General features: G+C 31.3%; 3 protein-coding genes across 3 annotated transcripts in view; 2 read left to right on the top strand and 1 right to left on the bottom strand.

Moving 5' to 3' along the window:
* Positions 1 to 260: 260 nt before the first annotated feature.
* Positions 261 to 8,121, bottom strand: LOC145327418 (protein numb-like). The gene is made up of 13 exons (XM_080170969.1): positions 7,955 to 8,121; positions 7,468 to 7,549; positions 7,004 to 7,080; positions 6,572 to 6,656; positions 6,196 to 6,269; positions 5,559 to 5,667; positions 5,136 to 5,204; positions 2,707 to 2,823; positions 2,315 to 2,377; positions 2,043 to 2,110; positions 1,688 to 1,781; positions 854 to 1,069; positions 261 to 392 (listed from the first exon to the last, which is right to left on the bottom strand). Exons 1-13 carry the CDS (start codon positions 8,023 to 8,025, stop codon positions 261 to 263), a joined length of 1,257 nt encoding a protein of 418 aa, XP_080027095.1. The 5' UTR covers positions 8,026 to 8,121.
* A 2,540-nt stretch (positions 8,122 to 10,661) lies between these two features.
* On the top strand, positions 10,662 to 13,116 carry LOC145328369 (non-homologous end-joining factor 1-like). Its single transcript, XM_080172000.1, has 8 exons — positions 10,662 to 10,898; positions 11,082 to 11,156; positions 11,407 to 11,479; positions 11,581 to 11,636; positions 11,741 to 11,790; positions 12,050 to 12,229; positions 12,312 to 12,467; positions 12,721 to 13,116. The coding sequence occupies exons 1-8, from the start codon at positions 10,712 to 10,714 to the stop codon at positions 12,790 to 12,792; spliced, it is 849 nt and encodes a 282-aa protein (XP_080028126.1). The 5' UTR covers positions 10,662 to 10,711; the 3' UTR covers positions 12,793 to 13,116.
* Positions 13,117 to 13,118: 2 nt separating this feature from the next.
* Nsun5 (Nop2/Sun-like domain containing protein 5) overlaps positions 13,119 to 22,061 on the top strand; it is a 10,581-nt gene continuing 1,638 nt past the window's right edge. Inside the window, exons 1-17 of the mRNA XM_080171998.1 lie at positions 13,119 to 13,193; positions 13,418 to 13,467; positions 13,793 to 13,880; positions 14,045 to 14,105; positions 14,373 to 14,465; positions 15,231 to 15,315; positions 16,155 to 16,226; positions 16,588 to 16,702; positions 17,453 to 17,519; positions 17,832 to 17,881; positions 18,368 to 18,433; positions 18,647 to 18,705; positions 19,013 to 19,081; positions 19,497 to 19,553; positions 20,005 to 20,062; positions 20,290 to 20,363; positions 21,093 to 21,167. Of these exons, the coding sequence (XP_080028124.1) occupies positions 13,125 to 13,193; positions 13,418 to 13,467; positions 13,793 to 13,880; positions 14,045 to 14,105; positions 14,373 to 14,465; positions 15,231 to 15,315; positions 16,155 to 16,226; positions 16,588 to 16,702; positions 17,453 to 17,519; positions 17,832 to 17,881; positions 18,368 to 18,433; positions 18,647 to 18,705; positions 19,013 to 19,081; positions 19,497 to 19,553; positions 20,005 to 20,062; positions 20,290 to 20,363; positions 21,093 to 21,167 (1,208 nt within the window). The 5' untranslated portion in view covers positions 13,119 to 13,124. The remainder of the gene's footprint in view (positions 13,194 to 13,417; positions 13,468 to 13,792; positions 13,881 to 14,044; positions 14,106 to 14,372; positions 14,466 to 15,230; positions 15,316 to 16,154; positions 16,227 to 16,587; positions 16,703 to 17,452; positions 17,520 to 17,831; positions 17,882 to 18,367; positions 18,434 to 18,646; positions 18,706 to 19,012; positions 19,082 to 19,496; positions 19,554 to 20,004; positions 20,063 to 20,289; positions 20,364 to 21,092; positions 21,168 to 22,061) is intronic.

Raw genomic sequence — 22,061 nt, 5'->3', positions numbered from 1 at the left:
GTTGGGCTACAGTTTCCTATAAAGTATTAATTTTTTTAAAAAAAAGTTGGAAAGTGTTTTTTTTGGTCCACATGTCAGTTTGAGGTACTTCTCCTATTATCAGGAAGGAAGGGGAAGGTTTATTAGTTTGAGTGTCCAAACGTTTCAACCACTAATTGTAATATACTAAAGGAGAAGTTTAGAGTATCATTATTATGGAAGTACATCAATTTATCATCTTATAACTTTATACCCCTGCCATTATTCTAACTAACAATGAATTATATTTGTTGATTATTCTTTATGAAAAATCGACTAAATATAACACCATGCATTCCTGAGAGGTTGACTGGTAAAGAAACAGGACCAGAGCTTGTACACAGCAGGTTAGTCTCAGCAGCAGTGGTATTCCTTGACGAGTTTAGACATCAAAATCACTTCCAGAAAAATATTTTTTAAAGCTACAGAAAGTAAAACTTAAATAAATAAACATCCAATTATATAAAATAGTAAGATTTTTTCTCTGCATTTAAGATCTTGTTAACCGAAGAGACAATGGAATTCTTCAGTAAAAAAAGATTCATAAAGTTCCTGGAATGGTTTTAGACTATTTTGATGCACCCTCACTTAGCTTCGTAAACAATGTCCCTAGCATGATATATCCTAATAAACTAAAAGAAAAATCCCATTCGTCCATCCATATCGTCTGTAAAAAATGCATTTCAGCTTCCAATGGATGGTTTCAAATTATTTTAAATTTTTAATTCAAGTTATATAGTTTTAGTTTGCCAATTCAACATTAATTAATTGTCCATAAATGCTAGTGATGCAGGTGTTTAGTTTAATTAATGGATAATGATGTTAAAACATCCCTATTGACAATAGCAGCTCCACTTGTGGGTATCTGAAAAGGACCAATCCTGACATCACCATCCAGGACAGGAGGCGCTGTCAAAGGAGCTATTTGTAGACTAGGTGTGGCTGGTGTAGCATCAACCATTACTCCTTTTACCATTGGAGTTGAAGTGATCATATTTGTGGATATGGGTGGCAGCGAGGAAAAGTCTTTGGTTGGACTCAAACTGTCTTCCTGCAAATAAGAGTAATTTTTATAATACTGCGGCTACTTCCCTAGAGTTTTCTAGTTAAACTTGAGTAAGGGGGAGGGATTTCTGAAAATCAAAGAACTATTAAGTATATACCTGCCTATACCTACTAGGTATTGTAAAAACAAATAGGTAACATTTAAGGCCTTTATTTTTTGCATGTATTAAGCATTTCCTATTCGTTTTATAGTGCAACAACGTTTTTTTTAGGGTTGGCAATCCGTATCCGAATCCGCCCAATTTTTGTTCAATTTTGGAATCCGAATCCGGAATCCGTTTTTTTAATAGCGGATTCGGATTCTTAATTGGTAGGCTAAAATTAGCGTCTTGATTTTTTTCTTTCAACTCCACCTTTTTGAAGGCAAAGATTATCATCATTATATTTAAAATCTTTTAAAATCTGGTTCTATTCTCGGAAGTGAATTATAGAGAACACCAAGAACATTAATTTTGAGGAAATATTGCTAGATTCCGGTATCCGAATCCGGAATCCATTTTTTGGACGGATTCTTGTAAGAATCCGTATCCAATCCAAAAATTTGACGGATTGCCATCCCTAGTTTTTTTACTTAATGTATTTGAACCATTAAAATGTTCAATACCTGAATTGTAGTACAAGTGTTTCCACCAGATGTCTCTGTTTCATTGTTATAAACAGATTTTTGTCTGCTCAGCGTTGAAGGCAACTCTTCTAATCTAAATTATTTTTAGTTCTCAATTAACAAACAAAATTTTATTAGTTTAAACGTGATCTAATTCTAATTTTAGGATTTTGTAAAATGTCACAATAGGTATTACGAGAGCAGTCGTGCATTTATTTAGTTTAAGTCCTTAATTAACTGTTTGTTAATTGAGTTTCAAGAATTTTTTAACATTCACTAATTTCTATATTTTTTTTAAATACTACTTTTTTTCCATGTTTTGAAACAGAATTTCTAAAATGTTTGCTTTGCTTACCTTAAAGAGTATTGACGTTTGAAAAGCGAATTAGCAGCACCCGGTATTCTTCCACCTCTCATTGAAGCCTAAAAAAATTTTATTATTAGGTTTAGATTTTTCTCTGATGCTTTTGTGTCATCGATATAATAAGTCAGTAGTATCCCTAAAAATCTGAAGCCCTTGGATTAAATGATAGTAATTTATCGCAAAGTATTAGAGACAGCTTTCCGCGGATTACTCGATCTAACAAAACTAGTATTATTATTAAGCTATACTGGAAATTATCTTACCTGTCTCAGGTACATGTCTGAAGGCCTGGGCCTTGGAACGGCATTAGGATTATCTACAGGTTCCTAAATATATTCTTATTAGGTATTATATAAAGTTTTAAACAAATAAAAAAATTAATAAAAAATATTTTTATGAATAAAAAAACAACAAAGATAACTACACAAAATATCATGCCGTTAGAAAATAAATTCTACTACTTTCATACATTCATCCAGCACCCAAAGACATTTATAAAGCTTTCAGGAAAAGTATAACCAATTCGACCCAGCCTTATGTGAGATATTAAGCTTCAGACAAAATAACATTCCACTGTATATTATAGGATCCAAGTATCTATAGACAAAATGTCTGTATAACCGAACAAGAATAAATATTAAAGTATAATACTTACAACAGGTTTGGGTGGTTCTAGTCCCGGCTTAAATTCCTGCGGATCCTTCAGTCTGTCATGAATAGAACCCTGTTGAAATGATCCAAATCTAGGCACCAGGCAACAATCAATTTTCATCTGACAACGCGTCATAGTCAAAGGCTTATTTTGATTATAAGAATCGATATATTTTTACTTGCACTAGATTTTCATGTACTTTGATAAAGTGATGCTAGCAGCTTTAAAAAATGAGGATACCCACCATCAATCTCCTTTACTCCATCCTTATCCCCTCCTTGTGGGGTTCGAACTAACCAATAAATGAGTTCCATATTAGTAAGCTAATTTGACGAAAAAATTTCCCATATATCCGTGTATATTCTATATCCATTATTATAAGAAAAGCAGCTATTCTATTAACGATAAAAAACAATATTTCACCGACATTCTAAAATCATGTAGTAGTTGGTTTGATTCTTCTATAGCATCTAGGGTGGGGAGGGCAGTAAAATAGCGTAAAACCATCCCAGCAGCTATCTGAAGCTTATCAGTGGTAAGCAAAATCTTAACGGACGTACATAAAAATCTTATTTCTTTATACATAAGGATTATCATGGTACTATTCTTTATCTAAGATTCAAAAATTGTCCCTAAACAATGCATTTAATAAAAGTAACATAATAACGTTTTTCTTCTTCATATATTCCTGTGCTACTTGTCTATGAATATAAGTGTCCTTGTAATATTTTTTATGGTAAAATTGAAAAATATTCTCATGAACAATTTGACCCTTGCATGCATCGCTGCTTATGTAATCTTTTATTACACTTTGGCATTTCTAATTATACTCGGATTTACAAACTTTTCAAAAGTTGTTCAATATCCCAGTTAGAATATTTTTGCCCTTTTTAATCCACCTCTAAAAAAATAAAATCTATATTATCAGGAAGGGAGGGGATATTAGACTATAAATCATGATGGTACCCAACGTTTTAGGAAAGTTCTCTTATTAGTTTCATCAAATCTTAATTGGTTGGTACAAACAACAGTGTTCAAACTTTTCCACCAACAACTCTTTAGTGGAGGGCCAATAATTGAAGTATAAATATTTAATTTAGGATGCAATGTTTAAATATTATATTCTTTCTTTCCAACCCTTTAATATTTTTGTAGGTTTGCGAAATTAGGATTCATTATGACTTCATGGGATAATAAAACTTAATAACAAATACTTGGTAAAAGTTTAGTAAAGGTAGAAACGTGACTTCAAAGCTAAAAGTTAGGGTGTTCCAACTTTACTGATAATTATTCACACAAAAGTTTACATAATTTACGATTTTAAAATCCGCTAAAAAAGAGTAATTTTTTTCTATATGTAGAGCAGCGATACGTAGGTAATAGATTAACATACAATAAAACTATAAAAAAAAGTACTGAAGGTAATTGAACATGGATTAATCCTGTAATAATTTTACCCAATATTAGCTGAAATGCATAAACACACAGCTTTGCATTTACTTTATCTGGGTTTAATGGTTTTGGGAAAAATAATAAATATAAACATTACATATTTGGATTATGATGTACTAGTAGATCCTTTTATTTTATATAGATATTTAATTTATTATTAGAGGCCAACGTTTTCCACCATAACATATTGTCCGTCTCACTGTTAAGAGTGGCTATAATAGACATGTTAGAATTTTCTTAAAGGTTTTAAACTTTATATCTTCCAAAGTGGATTCCTAAAACAATAAAAATCTTAAAAACGTAGCATGCCTTATTTTATTAATAGAAGACCCTTTTACAACATTTTTGTTCAGGCCCTTGAATAACAAAAAAAGGAATGAAATAATAAATTCATTTCGTCTCTGTTATCACTACATTAGAGTTACCAACATCATTATATATCTAATTCTTAATGGTGAAATTATGTCTTTGGTAACTGTTAAATATTTGGGAAAGAAAGTGTTGTAGATTGTCCTCTATTTCACTAAACTTTTGGTCTTTGATTAACATTTTCAAGAGATCTATAGATATATTAAAGGCGAAGGAGTATAAAAAAAATCCGGGAACAACAAAATTTTGTTCTTTACATGTTTAATATCAGTCTGAAATGTAATTGTCTTATTGTTTTGCACTGTGTTAATGATAAACAACATGCAAAGTATTTGAGAATAAATTTGAATATTTTATACTTTGTCACCTTATCATGAGATGACTTAAGAATGTTCATGTTCAATATTACAATTTTTTTGCAATTTTTATACAACTCAATTTTACACAGAAGGAAAACATGATTCAAATAATTTTCACTTAAAACACGCGGCATTGGTTTGTCATTCTTAAAACTTTAAAAGGGCTTTCCAATCCCCTTTTAAAGAAAGTCTTTTAGATCCCCCCCCCCCCCCAAAAAAAAAATGTAATAGACATCGGAAAATAGAACGGACTTTGATAAAAATTGATAATTGCCTAGTGAAAACATTGTCTTTTTTGTTGTAATGGTATTGAACTGACTCCTACAAAAATGAAAGTTTCATTAGTATCTTAAAATCTTATATAATTTCTTTAAAGAATAGTAGGTATGTAGGTTGTTTAAAACTTCACATTTTTAATTTCATTTTTAACAGAAAAAGAAAAATGTGGGGGAAGGTCAATTTTTAGGCGATTTTTTTTCTTGGGAAAGTGGATATACCCTCCCCATAAACAGCTATGTAATTCTTACTGGGCCTCTAAGTAGTGTTACTAAAATGGAGAACCATATCGGTTAAGCGGTTATAGTTAGTGAGATCCTTTGTTAAACTCGCATTCAGACAGAAGATAAACATCCTGTTACTTTTATACCTATAAAGATAAATTGGAAGATTTTCTACCTTTTCCCGCATTTGTTTTCTTTCAAGGCAAATAGCAAAGGCGCAGCCAACAGCATGACTCAACCTTTCTCCAGAATCACCCACGGCTAGAAATCCATGACACATCCATCTGCAAAAAAAAGGTGGTTAAATCAACAAAATAGAAAAAAACCTTTATCTAGGTACTTTTTTTAACTTATGGCTATATCTATGGCAGATTAAATACACGTAAAAGACATCCTAATAATTTTGAAACTTAAATAATATTTTATGAAAACATAAAACTATCATGACTAATCTTTTTATGATTATTGAACTTAAAAAACAAGAATAAAATTAGGCCATAAAAATAAAAAAAACACTATGAAAAGTAAATAAAGAAAGCAAACGACAAATACCTATGAATAATCCTCAATCTAGGTATAGAATGATAATCATACATAGATGTGTTATATATTTTGCAAGATTTCAAATCATTAACGTATAGATAAAATTTTTTTGTAATTGATTTTTAGATAACTTATTGATGAAACTACACAGTATTCCGCCAATAAGCAACACGATACATATTGTAGATCTTTGCATACATACAGAAAGACAGACAGGGGAGGGATCCTATGATTTATAGAACACGCTTTTCATGTAACAATCAATTTACCTTCTCGTTGTACCGTCTCTACAAATATAACTGAATCCTTTCTCATAACTTCGATCAGGGGCACAAAAGGAAACCTAAAAATTTCATGTTGTAAAAATTTTATTAGAATTATAGTAATCCTTTAAAATACAAATCTAAGTTATCCTGTATGTCAGTACTGAAGGATCTCGCTAACCGCTGAACCGATATGGTTCTATCTTACAGGGAAGCTTTTCATAAGTTCAGGGAAGGTTCATATCTATTTGGGGTAGGGTACCGCAACCCTTCCAACTGAAATCGCCTCCCCGGAAAAAATATCCACCCTGTCAAATATTTCTAACCTTTTCTTTATAAAACTATACGACTGAAATTTTCAATTAAGAAAAAAAAAGTTTACCTTTTCAATAGTTTGATCAAGAACAAGGCCTTTGGTGTCCTTATCAACAACCCTAAGTCCGTCACCACTAACATGCAGCGTTCCTCTGATTTTAATCCAAACATTAAAAATATAAGCGTAAGAGGAACATTTTATTACAATAGCGATAAACTGCGGTAATAAAATTCCATTTCTATTCTAACTGAACATATTAAAGTCTGATTATAAAATGTTATAAATGTATTGTAAGCTTTCAAGGATAATAATTAGTAATACAATTAATTTACTAAACAAAATTAAAACCAGTTTTGTTGAACCGGGCTTTCGGACCCTTGGGAGCACCAATTACTGGAATTAATCATTTTACTATCAGCGAAAAGCTACCCGTAAATTATACGATGTGATAAAAAAACATTTTCAAATTCAATGTGTGTTTATATAGTTTTGGATTGCCTGATATATCTTCGTTTTGAGTTTTTTAATAGTTTCAACGCTTCTTCACATACTTGCATTCCACGAGATTCAAACACCTTCATAAAAATATGTTCTACAATTTAAACAGTAAGAAAAATGTATTTTGGGGGTATAAAAGAGAGGTTTTTAAACATTTAAGTATTTTAAACCATTAAGGATTTATTCCTTATGAAAACTTAAATTTTGATTGAAACTACAGAATACAGCTATAAAACGTTTATACGGTGAAAATTAAAGAAAAACTTTAAATACCTAATTAGTATATTAAGAGATTAAGTGAGGGGAGGGAGGGGGTAATTTGCCATATAAATTTTGAAACCCAATCTTAAACACACAGGAACTCAACCAAAGAGAGTTTAAACAATGCGCTGATGCTTTAATGAAGTAAAATGCTCCAAACAGATACTTATAGAGTAGAGCTGCTCTATTAATAAAATAACTACCTCGACTGAGCCAAGGTATTTGACATCAAAAGAACAAGTATTTGTTTTAACAGCCGCTTCATCTTTAGGCCAAGTCACAGTTCTAAACATAAACATACAAAATAAGACCCGCGGCATAACCGTACTGGTAACGTGTCTGCTTGATATCGGGTAGGTGTCGGGTCTGGTATACAACGCGTCATACTAGAGACGTTAAAAATGGTACCTACTGCTGCTATGTCTTGTATGTGACACCAATTTTGAGAATAGGGGCAACCAATCATACACAGTATGGTCTTCAGGACAATGGTCGTGCACTTAAAGGGTTGTCTGTAACAAATTCGACATTTCTAAGCAAAACTCAAAATAAACACTTATTATTTCGATTAGGTATCTAAATTGCAAACCTATAATCATCATGTTCAATAAAAAATACTTAAAGGATCGCTACTCAAATAACCTAAACTAGTAAAACACACTTTATGGAAATATCCTTTAATTAATTTACCTATTATCAATATCTTCTTGATGCGACTTCTTTCGAAAACTTGACCTAAAACTTTTTCTTAATTTGTCCATTTTATTAGACTATCGTTTATTCTTTTTGGAAAAATGCAATTTCAAATGTTTTCATTCTTAAATATTACAAGATTTTGTTTTGTTATAAGCTCTGAAATAAAATCACAATAAGTATGTTTTTTCTCCTACAAACAAGACTGGCAAATTATATGAATAGGGGATGTTATTTTTTGAAGTAAGAGGCATACTTTTTTTCTCACCGTTGCGGTTTTTCCTCTCTTGCGACTTGGGGGTGGGCAATATTTCCTAATTTAAAAAAAATGTATTACTTTTAGACATTTTTAAGACCTTTCCAGGAAATATTTAAGATTTCATGTACCTCAAATTTTTAAGCAATATCTCTTCTGCAACCGGCCCTGCGTTGAGTAAAAACAAGATTTTTAGTCAAAATTTTGAGTATTTTGGTAAAATAACAGTAAGTTGATAAAATAAATAATTTTTTAAAACTTTCTAATTAAAATACATGTAATCCCAGGTAAAAATTAAGTCAAAACTCCTAAAAATAAAAAAGTTTTGACAGTTTCAACACTGATAGGGTCAAGATTTAATTGAATTCCAACTAAAAGATACTCCATGGGCCACTGTGCCCCCAAAATTTACAGAAATGTCTATTAATTGTGTAGATTTCTCGTAAAATAAGGACATGCACCTTAACTTTAATTAATCATATTACTAAGCACTATTTTAATAAACAGCAGTTGTGCCCCTAACATCTAGGAAAGGAAGGACCTTATATATAAAGAAAATTTATTTTATTATATCAAAATAGCCCAAACCAGAACCTATCTTAAGCTTTGCTAAATCAGAGAACTCAATAGATTTAGTAGTTAATAAGATCTTAATGGACAAAAAGACTTTACATTAATATGATAGAATATGATCATTAAATGCTTCAAAGTGAAATTTTTGTAACTAATGAAAGTGAAGAAAGTTTGGGAGAGAGCGGAATTTTAATAACAAAGCGCTGAATGCCGTTACAAGATTTTTAGGTGGTTTCTTTAGATATTATTTTATGGTAATTACAACATATTTTAGAAGCTCATTTATTTGATACTTTGTTGTTATTGTTACAAATTTTTTTCTCTAGTATTAAAAAAGGTATAAAAATTTGGACAAATACTTGCAACTAACTATATCCCCATGGAAGTCAATATTTTTTTATTGATCACAAAAATCTTTGCCTAAAATATGTCTATATTCTCATAACTAATAATCACATTTAATTTTAATTAATCCTTTTGATTACCAAAAAAGTAATATTAACGTAAAAAAGTCTTACATACACAGAAACATAGTTTTTTCTGAATAAAATTTCCCGTTTAATATAGCAAGTATATCGTACTAATTAAATCAAAAATTACTAAACTTTTAATTTGTTGCTTAGGGCTTCACCTCTAGACTTTAGGCTTGCTCCAATAGATCACAAGAAGGTTTGTTTTCCTCAAGACCAAGAAATATTACTAAAAAACTAAAGAAAAAGAAGTAGCTTTTGAAAGGTTATTTTAGGTTAGGTAAGTGTTAATGATTGATCCGCAGGGTTAGAGCCCCCCGAAGGAGCTAGAAATAGGAGAAAAGGTACTGTAAAAATGCGACGAAACCCTAAACTTCGTTTTCTTTCCATGATTCAAAAAATCTATTTTTTCGCTAAGTATAATGAACCGATTGAGTTGTTAATCTAGTGGAATTATCGCTTAGATCCTTGGATTTTTAAGACTTTATTTTCGTATTATCTGTCCCTGCAGAGCCACTAGATGCTTGTGGCGCAATAGCTTGTATATTTTTAGCCATTACGCCAAAAACCGTAAGACGACTTTTTATGCGCAGAATGCCGCAACTTTTATATTGACCTTCAGGTCAAGAAATAAGGCAGTAACTTTTAGGGCTTGAATTGCATTAAGTTAAGCTCTCTAAAATGTTTTTTTGACATTAATAAGGTTATATATCAATCAATGGCCAAGTTATTGATGGTGATACGTGATTTGCATTGTTAAAGATTTAAATTTTTCGTTCAGGTTTTTAATCTATTATATATTCTAGTCAAATGTTTAATTGTGTTTTGTTGTCATTTGTATAATTTTGTCTTCACATTGAGAAAATTGACTGTCAAGTATACTTGCACCTAGAGTATTAGAATACATTTCTCATTCGTTCAACACAAAAAAATTGGGGAATTTTACTACATTTGATTTAATTCGATTTCGATTGGGGTTGTACAATATATATCAGTAGTGTCTGCACTGCACACATTTCCATTAATTATTAATTGTGAACTATATATAGAATGAGGGTTATTTATTAATTGTATATCTTGTGGGTATAAATGTAATTTATTTTACTTTAGTACATGTTAATTTCAAGTTTTAAAGTAAAACAAATTACCTAATTTATTCCTTAGTTCTAAAACTGAATATATCAAGACTTGAAATTTATCTTCGTGTAATTGATGTTGCACTGGTAATATGTGATTTGTTGTGTGTTATCCTTGAAAATGATGGTAATATGGCAAATTACATGGTAAATAGTAAATTGCCAATCACTATACACAGTACGTGTGTACACACCCCTTTTGTGAATAAACACTAGCTCTCTACACATTTATCATGTTAATCTTCAAAAATTTAAAGATTGAACCAAAGATAAAATTTATTTGTTTCAGATAAAGTAAGATAAGTGCCTTAGGATTATAATGATAGAAACCAAGAAAGAAATCGTCATAGATGAATCTAAATATTATTTTATTATTACCAAAGACGAAACGAAAGTTGAATTTGCGTTGCACAACGCTGAACTATTGTTCATAGAAACGTTGACAAGTGATGAATTCCAAAATAAAATTGTTGAATACAACACAGAAATTGAGGATATTGATTCAGGTTAGATGATACAAATTGTAAAAAGCGGTTTTGCCTCTAGAGGCCTCTAGTGGGCAATTGAAGATCTTCTGTAAAGGAGAAACAAATTGATTCATTGTTTAGCGAGATGCTTCACTACAGACAAAAAGCTTAATACTTAATATAATAATAAGAGTTAAAAAAGAGTTTTCTTTATGTTTTTAGAAAGCTTTCTTGAAGAAGTCAGCAAAACATTTTGTGGATCTATTGACTCGAAAATAAACATAGAAAATAGATCAGGTAGGTATCATTTTTTACATTAATTTTAGTTCTAAGGGGTTTTTGCTTGTATAGAAGAAAGAGCAAGTAGATTTATTATTGACATATCTAAGCCATATCTTTGATGTTTTTTTATCAAATTGTCATAATTTTAGCCAGTCTTTGTTGAATCATGATAATATTTTGGCGATGAATTTCTAGATTTTACTTGTTTTTTTGCTATATTTATTTTTGTTTTCATTAGTTTATATTCTTTGTTTTTATGTTTCAGATGAAGAATTTATTTTCAAATTTAATTTTAAAACTGAAGGAATACCTTTGGCGTACAAATTCAAACTAAGGAATGTTCATTATTTTTTGCATTTGCTCAATCAAACTATTTTTAAAGGTTTGTTGTTATATAAGTTAGAAATGTCATTAAAAATAATGAACAAAATTATAGGAAAGGAACGCCTAGAGAATTTTGTAGATATGTGACATCTCCATTGTTAAATGTGATAGGTAAGATTGCATTCAGAAATCTTCTAATATACACTTCCTTAATATAGTTTGTAGAGGAGTCTTTACAAATTTTTTTATTAATATTGAAATTAATATTTGTTTAGAACTTTTAATGCAAAGAGAAAAAGCACATATTAAAATCATTCACGACAAGGTAACAGAATTTTTTAATTTATTAACAAGAAAAAAAAACCAATCCAATAATCATATATATAATGATTTAATGATTGCGGGTTTTTGGAAACTGCTTTTTAAAAGCATTCTATATCGTGCTGCATAGAATCTTTGGTTTTTATTTGGCGCATGCAATATTTATATACATGTAAGATGTATATTATATAATTTCTATAATGACCTTTTAATTTATTTAATTATTGTTGTTTATCAATATTGATGCATATTTACTTATACAGGACCTAGAATTAGCTGAGTATAAGAAGAGTGGCCTTAAATTAAGCCGTAGAGACCTGGCTACAAATGAGTTTGTCCCAGATAAACACAAGATCAATTACGCACCAAGCTTTAGGAGTCCACAAGAAATGCTCATGAGAAGTGATGTCCAGAATTTTGTTAGTGTAGTTGAGAAAACAAAGGTGATTTTTCCCCTCATAGAGTCTGAAAGATTATTAGAATCATAATATTTAAACTTGTTAATTATAAAATCTTTTTATGTAGGTACAAAAACAAGATTCAAACTCAAACAACATGAAAGCTGGACAAACTAATGCCGTAAAAAGCAAGAAAGCTAGACATTATGAGCAAAGAAGGGCAATTCAAGCCAACCTTATTGCCCCTAGCACGGTTGTTGATCCTAGTCACCAAAACAAAAAGGTAATACAAAGTAAAGTTAAAGACAATAAAGACAAATTTCTGACAAAAGTTGGCAATTCCATCCTTAAATCCGCGAAACTTAGTATCAAAATAACCAGTCGATATGATCGAAATCCTAATATGAATTTGTTCAAAGTGTCCGAGATAGCTATGCATGCATAGCTAAGATATTTTTCTCTTATATTTTTCATTTTAATATTCACGGAAAGTTGTCTATAATACGATGCTTTAAATAACTATTATTTATTTTTAGGCATTGAAACGAGACCTTTCACCAGGAGCAAAAAGAAAAGCTGCAGTAGCTAAAAAGTTACAAAATCTGTGATTGCAGGGAGGGAGGAGACATTGGACTAGAAATTTACTGGTTCCAAAAGTTTTTATTCATCAGTTTTTTATTTTATTCTAAAATCTTTTATAGAATACTTATCCATGTGTTATAAATCCATTTCTCAAGGCACTTATTTATTAGCAATTTTTAGAATTAATGGTACTAACAAAATTTTCTGTGATATTTCATAATACTGACCAAAGGGCATTTTTTTAATGATTGACTATTTATTTTTTTGGCATATTTTATTATTTAATATTTTAACTGTTTGATTTTTAAATTGTTTGATGTTTGACGTTTTCTTGATAAATTAATTTCAGACTTCAAATATGAGTGACAAACGGCCGCGGTCAGTGCCAGTACCGAGGTTGTATAAAGTAGCTGCAAATGTTTACAGGGTAAGTGAAATATTTCCATATTTCTCTCATTTTTATCCAGACCTCATAAAAACTTTTTGATAATAATGCATTTTTGATGAACATTACAGTCCAAAAGGGGAAAAATTCAATTAAGGTACCTCTGGGCTAACAAAACTGATTTAAATCTAATATTTTTTGTTTATATATCCTTTGAAAGCTGTCCATAATACGATATATATATAATCATTCTAATATTAATTTAGGAATTTAATGAAGGAAAAGACAGTGTCAAGAATCTAGTGTATGAAGCAAGGTAGGTTCAACTTGGTTTGTCATTGTTTTTGTATTTTATCAGAAACTAGGATGACAACATCCACAATTAGCTAAGCAAAACATAACAATGATATAATCGTCTATGAATTAGTACTAACAGACAAACGGACCAAGTAAATTATATATAAGAACCTCAATGGTTTAGGGAATTTTCACTTAAAAGAATCAGCCATCTATCTCTAATAATAAGAGCTTATGATATCAGTTTTATTCATACAGGCATACAGACGGACATTTAGAATTACAGAATAGCACATATGTGGGTTAAAGCTGAAACAAATGTACTAACCTCATATTTTGTGTAGGAAGAAGCATCCAAATATCAAAGCAATTAATGCTCTAGTTCTTGAAACTTTAAACCACAAAATTCTTCTTGATGCAGCCCTTGAAAAGGTAATGCTTTATATTAGAAGTTGAATCCCTCCCCACTTCCCCTTCTGATGATTGTTTGGTTTAATTTGTTCGATTGGTGTTATACGTCCATATGAAGATATGTGACAGGGCACTAGACAAAGAAGCAACTTCTTAAAAATCTCATTCTTATTTTTAATTTTTAGACTGAATTCTTCACAAAAGAGCCAAGGTTTCAGAAAGATTTGGCATATATTCTTTTTACAGGTAACTTCATTACATCAAAATCATGTTTATGTATACACTCCTTATACAAAAGTGATAGGATCTGTGTCTACTGACTGTCTGAGTGTACCGATATGGGTCTCCTTTATAATGAAGTTTGGCATAGGTCCTGAGAGGGTTTTTAACTACTGGGAGCATTTTTTTACTTTTTCTTTTAAAAAGATAGTTTTGAATATCTTATCTGAGGATGTTGATCTATTTGTATCAGGTTAAACTTAATAAAACTACCTACCTAATTTTTTTTTTTAGAATTATTCTTTGGGAAGAAAATCCTACCTGGCGATAGTGTTCCTATCAATACAGCCCTCTTGTATCAGAATAAAATTAAAAAGCATTTAGAAGGTAATTTTATTTTATTGCGGTGCATCTTTTTGAATGTTATTAACATATATAATAGGGTGGGTCGATTTTGGACATTTTTTTTCTAAGGCCAAAGCGGGGATCTGCAATTGATTTGTATCAGTATAATACACCTCTGTATGATTTAAAATTTATCCTAAGTCTTAAAACCGCTGACGACCAGACATTCAATTGTATAGCTATTTGTAAATGGGAGTCAAAAATTTATTGAATCAGAACTATGGCTTCATGGTGCTCCCAGGAAAGGCATTGAGGAGTAGAATCAGGAACTTTTGACTGTTTCAAAAAATCTCGTTCCTAGCCTGAGAAAATCTAAAAAAAAACTCTACAAATTGGACAATTCTCAATAAACCTTTAAAAAATATGTTTTTAGTTATTTCTAAGGCTAGGAACGAGATATTTTGAAACGGACAAAAGTTCCTGATTCAGCTCATCAAAGCCTTTCCAGGGAGCACCATGAAGCCATAGTTCTGATTCAAAAAATTTTTTAATGTCGTCTTTGCATATTAATAAGTAATCAAATATATTTTTTAGTGGTCGCGTTCTAAAACTCAATTTTTAAAAATTCTTTTTCGGTCAGAAATGTTTTAAAGGTTAATTTTATCTGTTGCATATCCCCTCTTTGTCTAATTCCGATATGAACCCGCCCTAATATATAAGATAAAATATGCATATTTTGTTTTTTTAAGTTTAATTCTAACTCTTAATTTTTTTTTTTTTTTTAAATATCTTAAACATTTTTTTTAGGGGAAGTGAATTTAGATAAAGAGAGAGATAATTATAAGTATCCCAAATACACCAGAGTTAACACTCTTTGTAACAGCCTCGTAAGGTTAGTATATAGCAGCCTCTACCAATAACGAAATTAATTCGGGAAAAAATCACGAAACCTATACGTGTTTTTCAGCTGTCGTTGGGGGGCAACATATCGTAAAATTGACGACCTCTCCATTTGCCCCCCAAATATTATTTTAGATTTTTTTCGCTTGTTGGTTATACTTATTCCTGATATAATAGTGGCAATGATTTATTATTACTTGGATGTTACACAAGATTTCCATGTTCTCTAAAAAAGTGAAACTCGTAGTGGGCTAAAATAACAATACCTCAACCCACCCAATTTACCCCCTCCTCCACTCCTACTGGATGAACGAACTGACCAATAAATGATATCAACCTAAATTGACGACAATTTTCCCCCTGTTATAATATGAAGGTATACCTATTACCTATTCTATATTCATTTTAGTAGCACTTATACTTTATACCTATGATCTGTCCATTCGTACTAGCCAATTAAACAAAAATGATATTTTCTCAGTCTGATTTATGTGTTTTTATAAATCGATTTTCATGACTAAGGATTATGTTAAAACATTTGATAAGATGCATACTGCATAGACGTTCAATGGTACGGTGGGGGTAAAGGGGGTGTTTACCCCTCTGAAACTTTGAAACTAGGGTTGGGATATCCGGTCATTTTTAATACCCGCCCGGATATTTAAACTATCCGGATCCAGATATCCGGTTAAAAAAGTATCCGGCCCAACCCTATTTGAAACCATTCATTTTTTGTTTTTATGTGGTAACCCTCAAATCGCATATGGACAACTTTATATTAATAATTTAGGTTAGTTTAAGCTAAGCAAAGGCACTTTTTAATATGTTTAGGGTGTCCCGTGCCTTGCGTGAAGATGGTTGGCTTGAAGTTATGTATGACAAGGAGACTGTGTCTTATAAAGAGTAAGTTTTAGGTATTTCTTTTATAGAACTAAAGAAAAATGAATAACCTGAATAATAATGCAGTTGCTTCCCCTATTAGGGCTTTTTATATCATTCAAATGTGTGTGTGTTGGGGGGGGGGGGGGTTCAAACCCAAATAATATAGCCCAAAACCTTTGTAAAACCTATCCCCAGGAAGATTCCTAGGAAAGCAAAGTATTATCTAAGTAAACATTGACTTTGAATAAAAGAAAATTATCTTTACTGCAATTTGTACCTACTTATCCCCCAAATTTTTTGAAAATGAATGAGTTAAAATCAGATAAAATGCGTTAGCTAAATAGGTATTAAAAGAAAAATTTTATGTATCTCTTTTTTATAGGTTTCTGACAATGATAAAGAATTTGAAAGAGAACGAGTTTCTGGTTGATTATCATATTCCAAATCTAATTGTTTTCCCACCAAAAGCACAACTCTATGATCATCATTTAATTCAGGTCAGGAATAAATTTTGAAAGACTAGATCACTAATTTATGACCTTTAGGGGGATATGGGGGGGGGGGGCGGCTTGGTGATATATCGCTTCATGTTCTAGATCTCACCACGTACGCACCTTGTAATATACTCAGCGTTTTATAATTGCAGTGTAACTGTAAAGCGTCCATTCGCCCGAGAGACAACCAACCCTTTGATTGCACAACCTTTGTCTGGAAGTTCCTAACTGTGCACGTTAATGAGTTGCGACTGTTTATGGGCCAAGGCCAGGATCGGAATTTCCCCCTACTCTTAATATTGGTGTCAAGCGCCTGACATAGGAGCAGTAGGTATTATTTTAAACGTCTCTAGTATGACGCGATGTGGACCAGACTCGAACCCGAAAACTCCCCAACAGCAATATCGCGGGTTTAACTAGATTACTTAATTGGACCAATAGGAACACAGCGTAGAAACAATCATAGTGCATAGACAGACGTCAAAGGTTGGGGATAAAGGGGTATTTATCCCCCTCAAACATTTAAACCCCTTATTTTACCCTTCAAGATTTAAATATACATAAAAAATACATTACACCCCAATTAAATCTTTCAATTCGCTCAATTTACACCTCCTTAAAATAAAGATTGGACTTCTCTAAAGGAGTGCACATATTTTGGTACGAGAGGGTAGTTACTTTAAATTTCTAATGGACTAACAGACAAAACGTATTATAGAGTTGCTTAGACACTTAACAATAAACCATATTTAGGATGGATCTTTGTTAATGCAAGATAAAGCAAGTTGTATGCCAATCACAGCTCTTTCTCCACCTCCAGGTTTCTAATTTAAACATATCTCTACTATGGTACTTTATAATCAGGATAACGTACCTTAATTTAGATTAAAGTTAGTTGCAATTTTTCTCTTTACATAAGAAATCCTGTTTTTAACTTACTTTTTTAAAAAAATGGGTAGGTAATTTTATTTTTGGGGGCACCATCCCCCAAAGTAGTTAAAAACCTTCTTAGGACCTATAAAAATCTTATAAAGGAGAACACTACCGTTTAGCAAGATCCTTTGGTAAAGATAGACCGACAGACATTCTGTTACTTTTATATCAGGATTTTTAACCTATGGATGATTTATAGGAAGTTGTGTAATGGATGCCTGCGCGGCCCCTGGAATGAAAACTAGTCAGGTGAAAATATTAAACTCCAAGGGTTACGTCTGACATACAAACGTCTGCCTGTCTTGACACTGAAAGATCATTAAGATTTTTTCCTTTGGTTTTCTAACTTATGTTTAAAGTTAGCTCCCTGAAACTACCGGTTCTCCAGTAATCTCACTCCAATCGATAAATTATTGATAAGTGATGCTCGCATCAGGCTAAAATAACAATACACCTCAATCATTCTCCTTCTACTAGATTAACTAACTTACCGACCAATAAATGAGGTCCATATTTTTAAGACGATGATTTTTCCCCTGTCATAATATCCACGTATATCCAATATCCATTCTACCTACCTGCAAAAATTACTAAACAGCACATAAATCACTCTTTATTCTTGTAATTATGCTTTTTGTTCATCGTTGTTATTTTCCTATAGATATTTGCTATTAAAAAAAGATTTTTTTCCCACTAGGTAGGTAGGTATTTGATATTTATTGTACATTTTTCTAGTTGGCAAGTATGGTGTGTGGTAACTGGGTTGCTGTTCTTGGAGGAAATCCTCCTCCAGGCGCTAAGGTAAACTTATTTTAGTAATAGCCGCTTAGAAAGCGTACTTTAATTGTTCACAGAAAAAAAACGCATTTTTAAGTTCATTTTCGTCTAGGTTAGGGTAATTAAATGTTAGAGATTGACTCTTTGTGAGAATTCCATGCTAAAGCTATTAAGTGAAATTCTGCCCTTAGGAAGTTAGGATACCTCTAAATAAAAATATATGAATTTTTTTTTCAGGTGTATGCAGTAGAAAGAAATACAAGAAGATGTCAAATCCTTAATGATATTCTTGTAAAGTAAGCATAAAGTATTATAAATAGTTTATGGGCGTTATATGGGGGTTATTTATCTTCCAGCGAAAGGACAGTTATCATTAAGAATCGAAGCTACTATATAATTCGAAATTTCCGCTACTCCGTTTGATACGCTTATTTCTTATTCAAATTAGGCAAATGTCATTTTCTAGGCTCCAATTCAAGATAGGCTGATATTTCCTATTGACGTTTCCAATCTTATGGAGCATGTTATTGATTAGTTATAAAGCATTTAAACATTTACGTTTTTTAGAAACTAATAATTAAAAAGTTATGTTTTTGTATTTAGAAGTAAAGCTGACAAAGTAACGACTGTTATAAACCAAAACTTCCTGGATATTAACCCAGAGGAGTACAGGTAGATCTATGCATTCATTATTTCCTGGATTTTCATACTCTAATGAAGTGAAACTTGCAGCGGGCTATACTACCGATAACCAACATCCACCCACTTTACCCCATCCCCTCGTTTTTACAGGATCGTATAATACTATATACTATACCTACTATACTATATACTAGATCTATGAAAAAAAAAATTGCGGGGAAGTGGATGAGACACGTTTTTTTAACCAAACCTACAACACTGAAAAACTCAATCCAAAAAAAATAGCACTGAAATCAAAATTTGACAGTTGCTTTGATGAGGGACATTTTGGAACTACCGTCTTTTTTCGCGAAATTTCTTTTACATTTTAAAACTAAACAATTGATTTTATTGTTTAGCTTTGCGTGTCAATGCTTTATGCTTTTATGTTTTTTTTTATTTCTAGTGATGTTGAGTATGTAATTGTGGACCCGTCCTGTAGCGGTGATGGTATGGTTAACAGGTAAGCCAATACAGTGGTTTTCTTCATACACATTAGCCTTAAATTTACTTCTTTTTAAAAGAAATACGTAATTTCGAAACTTTTTGAAAAATAGACATAATTTTTACTTCTTTCACCAATTCAAAATTTTTTTTGTACAACTAGGTTAGGTTGGGGTAAGCAAAAGTTAGATTTTATTTTTATTTTAATTTATAGTACCTACTAAGTAGGTAGATAAAAAATGTCTGTCTTTCCGTTTGAAGCTTAAGATCTCAGTAACCGCGGAACTGATTGGGGTATTGTTTGCAGGGAATATAGCAACTGGTCGTGCGGTGGTTTTGAATTGTTTTTGGTGGTTGGAACGACCCCCCCCCCAAAAAAAAAAAAGAATTAATCCCCAAATGAAATAGCATAATTTTTTTATGAAAACTAACTATCTTTAAACGTAAGTTATAGCATTATTTTTTTTTAGAAATTCAATGGTTGGCCCAGTATCTGAAGAAAAATTGCAACAACTTGTATTCTTTCAGGTAGATTTATTTTTATGATAAAACAAGGATGATGACAACAACTTCAAGCCAAATAAACATTAATACTTGAATTGTGCCAAAACATAACAAGCAGAATATTGATTCAAAAGTATAGACAAAATTGTGTATAAATGGAAATACTTCATTATTATGCCTTGATTATAGAGATACTACGGTTAAAAAATTGCACATTGGGGCATTATGAATCAATAATGTTTTTTTTTTAGAAAAAGATATTGAGTCATGCCCTGACCTTCCCGAGTGCGAAGAAAGTTGTTTATTCTACCTGTACTCTAACACAGTAAGGATTTTTATTTTTTATTGTTACAATTTAGATTTGGGATGGCAATCCGTCAATTTTTTGGACCGGATTCAGATTCGGATTCTTACAAGAATCCGTCCAAATAATGGCGGCTTCTCGCGGATTCCGGATTCTTTTTTTTTTTGGCGGATTCCGGTTTCGGATTTTGGATTCTAGCAATATTTTAAAAGGCTGTTTTAAAAAATTAAAAAAATGTAGTGCTACATATGTTCTAAAAATTAATGTTCTTGGTGAATCGAACCAGATTTTAAAAGATATTACCTATATATAATGATGATAATCTTTGCCTTCAAAAAGGGGGAGTTGAAAGAAAAAACTCAAGACGCTAACTTTAGCCTACCAATTAAGAATCCTAATCCGCTATTAAAAAACGGATTCTGGATTCGGATTCCAAAATTGGCCAAAAATTGGGCGGATTCCGGATCCCGAATTCGGATACGGATTGCCAACCCTTATTAAGATACATTTTCACATGCTTCGCTAGTTATTTTTTTATATAGGTCTGTCCGTAATGCTCTTGTAGTGTGAAAGTGTAATAAGAAAAAGTAAAGTGATGATATAAAGGCAATACGTTCATAACAGATGAGTTACAAACTGATAGTCCCATACACACAAGTTTATAAGAGGGTATAAAACTAATGGAGGCACTTCAATATTTTATTGTTAACTTTGTTTCAACTGTACGTAATTGTCCTTGTTTTTTTATAGAGAAGAAGATGAAGGTGTTATAGAAGATGTTTTGGCGAATAATTATCATTGGAAACTAACCAGAGCTCTAGACAGGTCAATTTTATTTAATTTCATATTTGTCTCAGTATCATTTATCATGTATCAAAACCAATAAATTTAGAAATATAATAAAATGTACAAATAAACAAAGATGACAACATCCATAAAAGTAAAGCACTGAAACGGTAGGACAAACGGACATTAACACATGTATAGTGTCATAACTGAATAATCATAATATAAATGTATAAGAGTCAAAGCAAAATTGTAAGTAAATTTGTTGAAAAACTGCTTGATTCAGGATAATGTTTATGGACATACTTACATTTTTAGGACTTGATTATAGAGTTGCTTCGCTTATTAAACTATACTTTGTTGTCCCAGAAATTAATATACCAAAAATCAGATCAATCGGATGATTAGATCACATAAAAAGAGGGAAGTCATTTTCTAGTAAATCCCGTAAAGGTGTGTGTTATAAGGCCTAAAAATAGTAGTAGAACGATAAGGTGCTCTATATAGTGGTATTCCCTATTGAATAGAACAATAGGGAAATTTTTTTTTTTTTTGATAACCGTACCTGGAATATCTATCATAAGAAATTTCTATCAAACGCTTTGTTTGGCTCAAACTGACAAAATTAAAAAAATATATAATTATAATAATAATGTTTTCTATAGGTACAAGGTAAAGGTTAAGAACAATCTATACCATTAAATAAAGGAAGAAGCCATTCTTTACAGGTTGTACGAGCAGTGAACATTTAAATGAAACTTTAACAAATCATTAATACAATGACTTAGTGAAACAAACCAACACAACAAGTTACATACAGACAATTTTGAAAACATTCAGATATACAATCTATATAAGAAGGTAAGAGATTCAAAGTGGAGGTTGCATGTCATATTCTTTCTTTGCTTGTTGTGTAGTATGTCATTTTTAGTT

The sequence above is a fragment of the Acartia tonsa genome, chromosome 9, assembly GCF_053477335.1.
Source record: "Acartia tonsa isolate MP-2025a chromosome 9, ASM5347733v1, whole genome shotgun sequence".
NCBI classification, from domain to species: Eukaryota; Metazoa; Arthropoda; class Copepoda; order Calanoida; family Acartiidae; genus Acartia; species Acartia tonsa.
This window is presented reverse-complemented; position numbering and strand designations above follow the sequence as displayed.

Coding starts and splice junctions, on each gene's coding strand:
- LOC145327418 (XM_080170969.1), bottom strand. CDS start 8,025: ATGGACAAATTAAGAAAAAGTTTTAGGTCAAGTTTTCGAAAGAAGTCG. Junction 5,205..5,558: donor GAAAACAAATGCGGGAAAAG/GTAGAAAATCTT, acceptor TCATTTTTGTAG/GAGTCAGTTCAATACCATTA. Junction 2,378..2,706: donor TAGAACCACCCAAACCTGTT/GTAAGTATTATA, acceptor GAATATATTTAG/GAACCTGTAGATAATCCTAA.
- LOC145328369 (XM_080172000.1), top strand. CDS start 10,712: ATGATAGAAACCAAGAAAGAAATCGTCATAGATGAATCTAAATATTAT. Junction 12,230..12,311: donor GTGTAGTTGAGAAAACAAAG/GTGATTTTTCCC, acceptor CTTTTTATGTAG/GTACAAAAACAAGATTCAAA. Junction 12,468..12,720: donor CTAGTCACCAAAACAAAAAG/GTAATACAAAGT, acceptor ATTTATTTTTAG/GCATTGAAACGAGACCTTTC.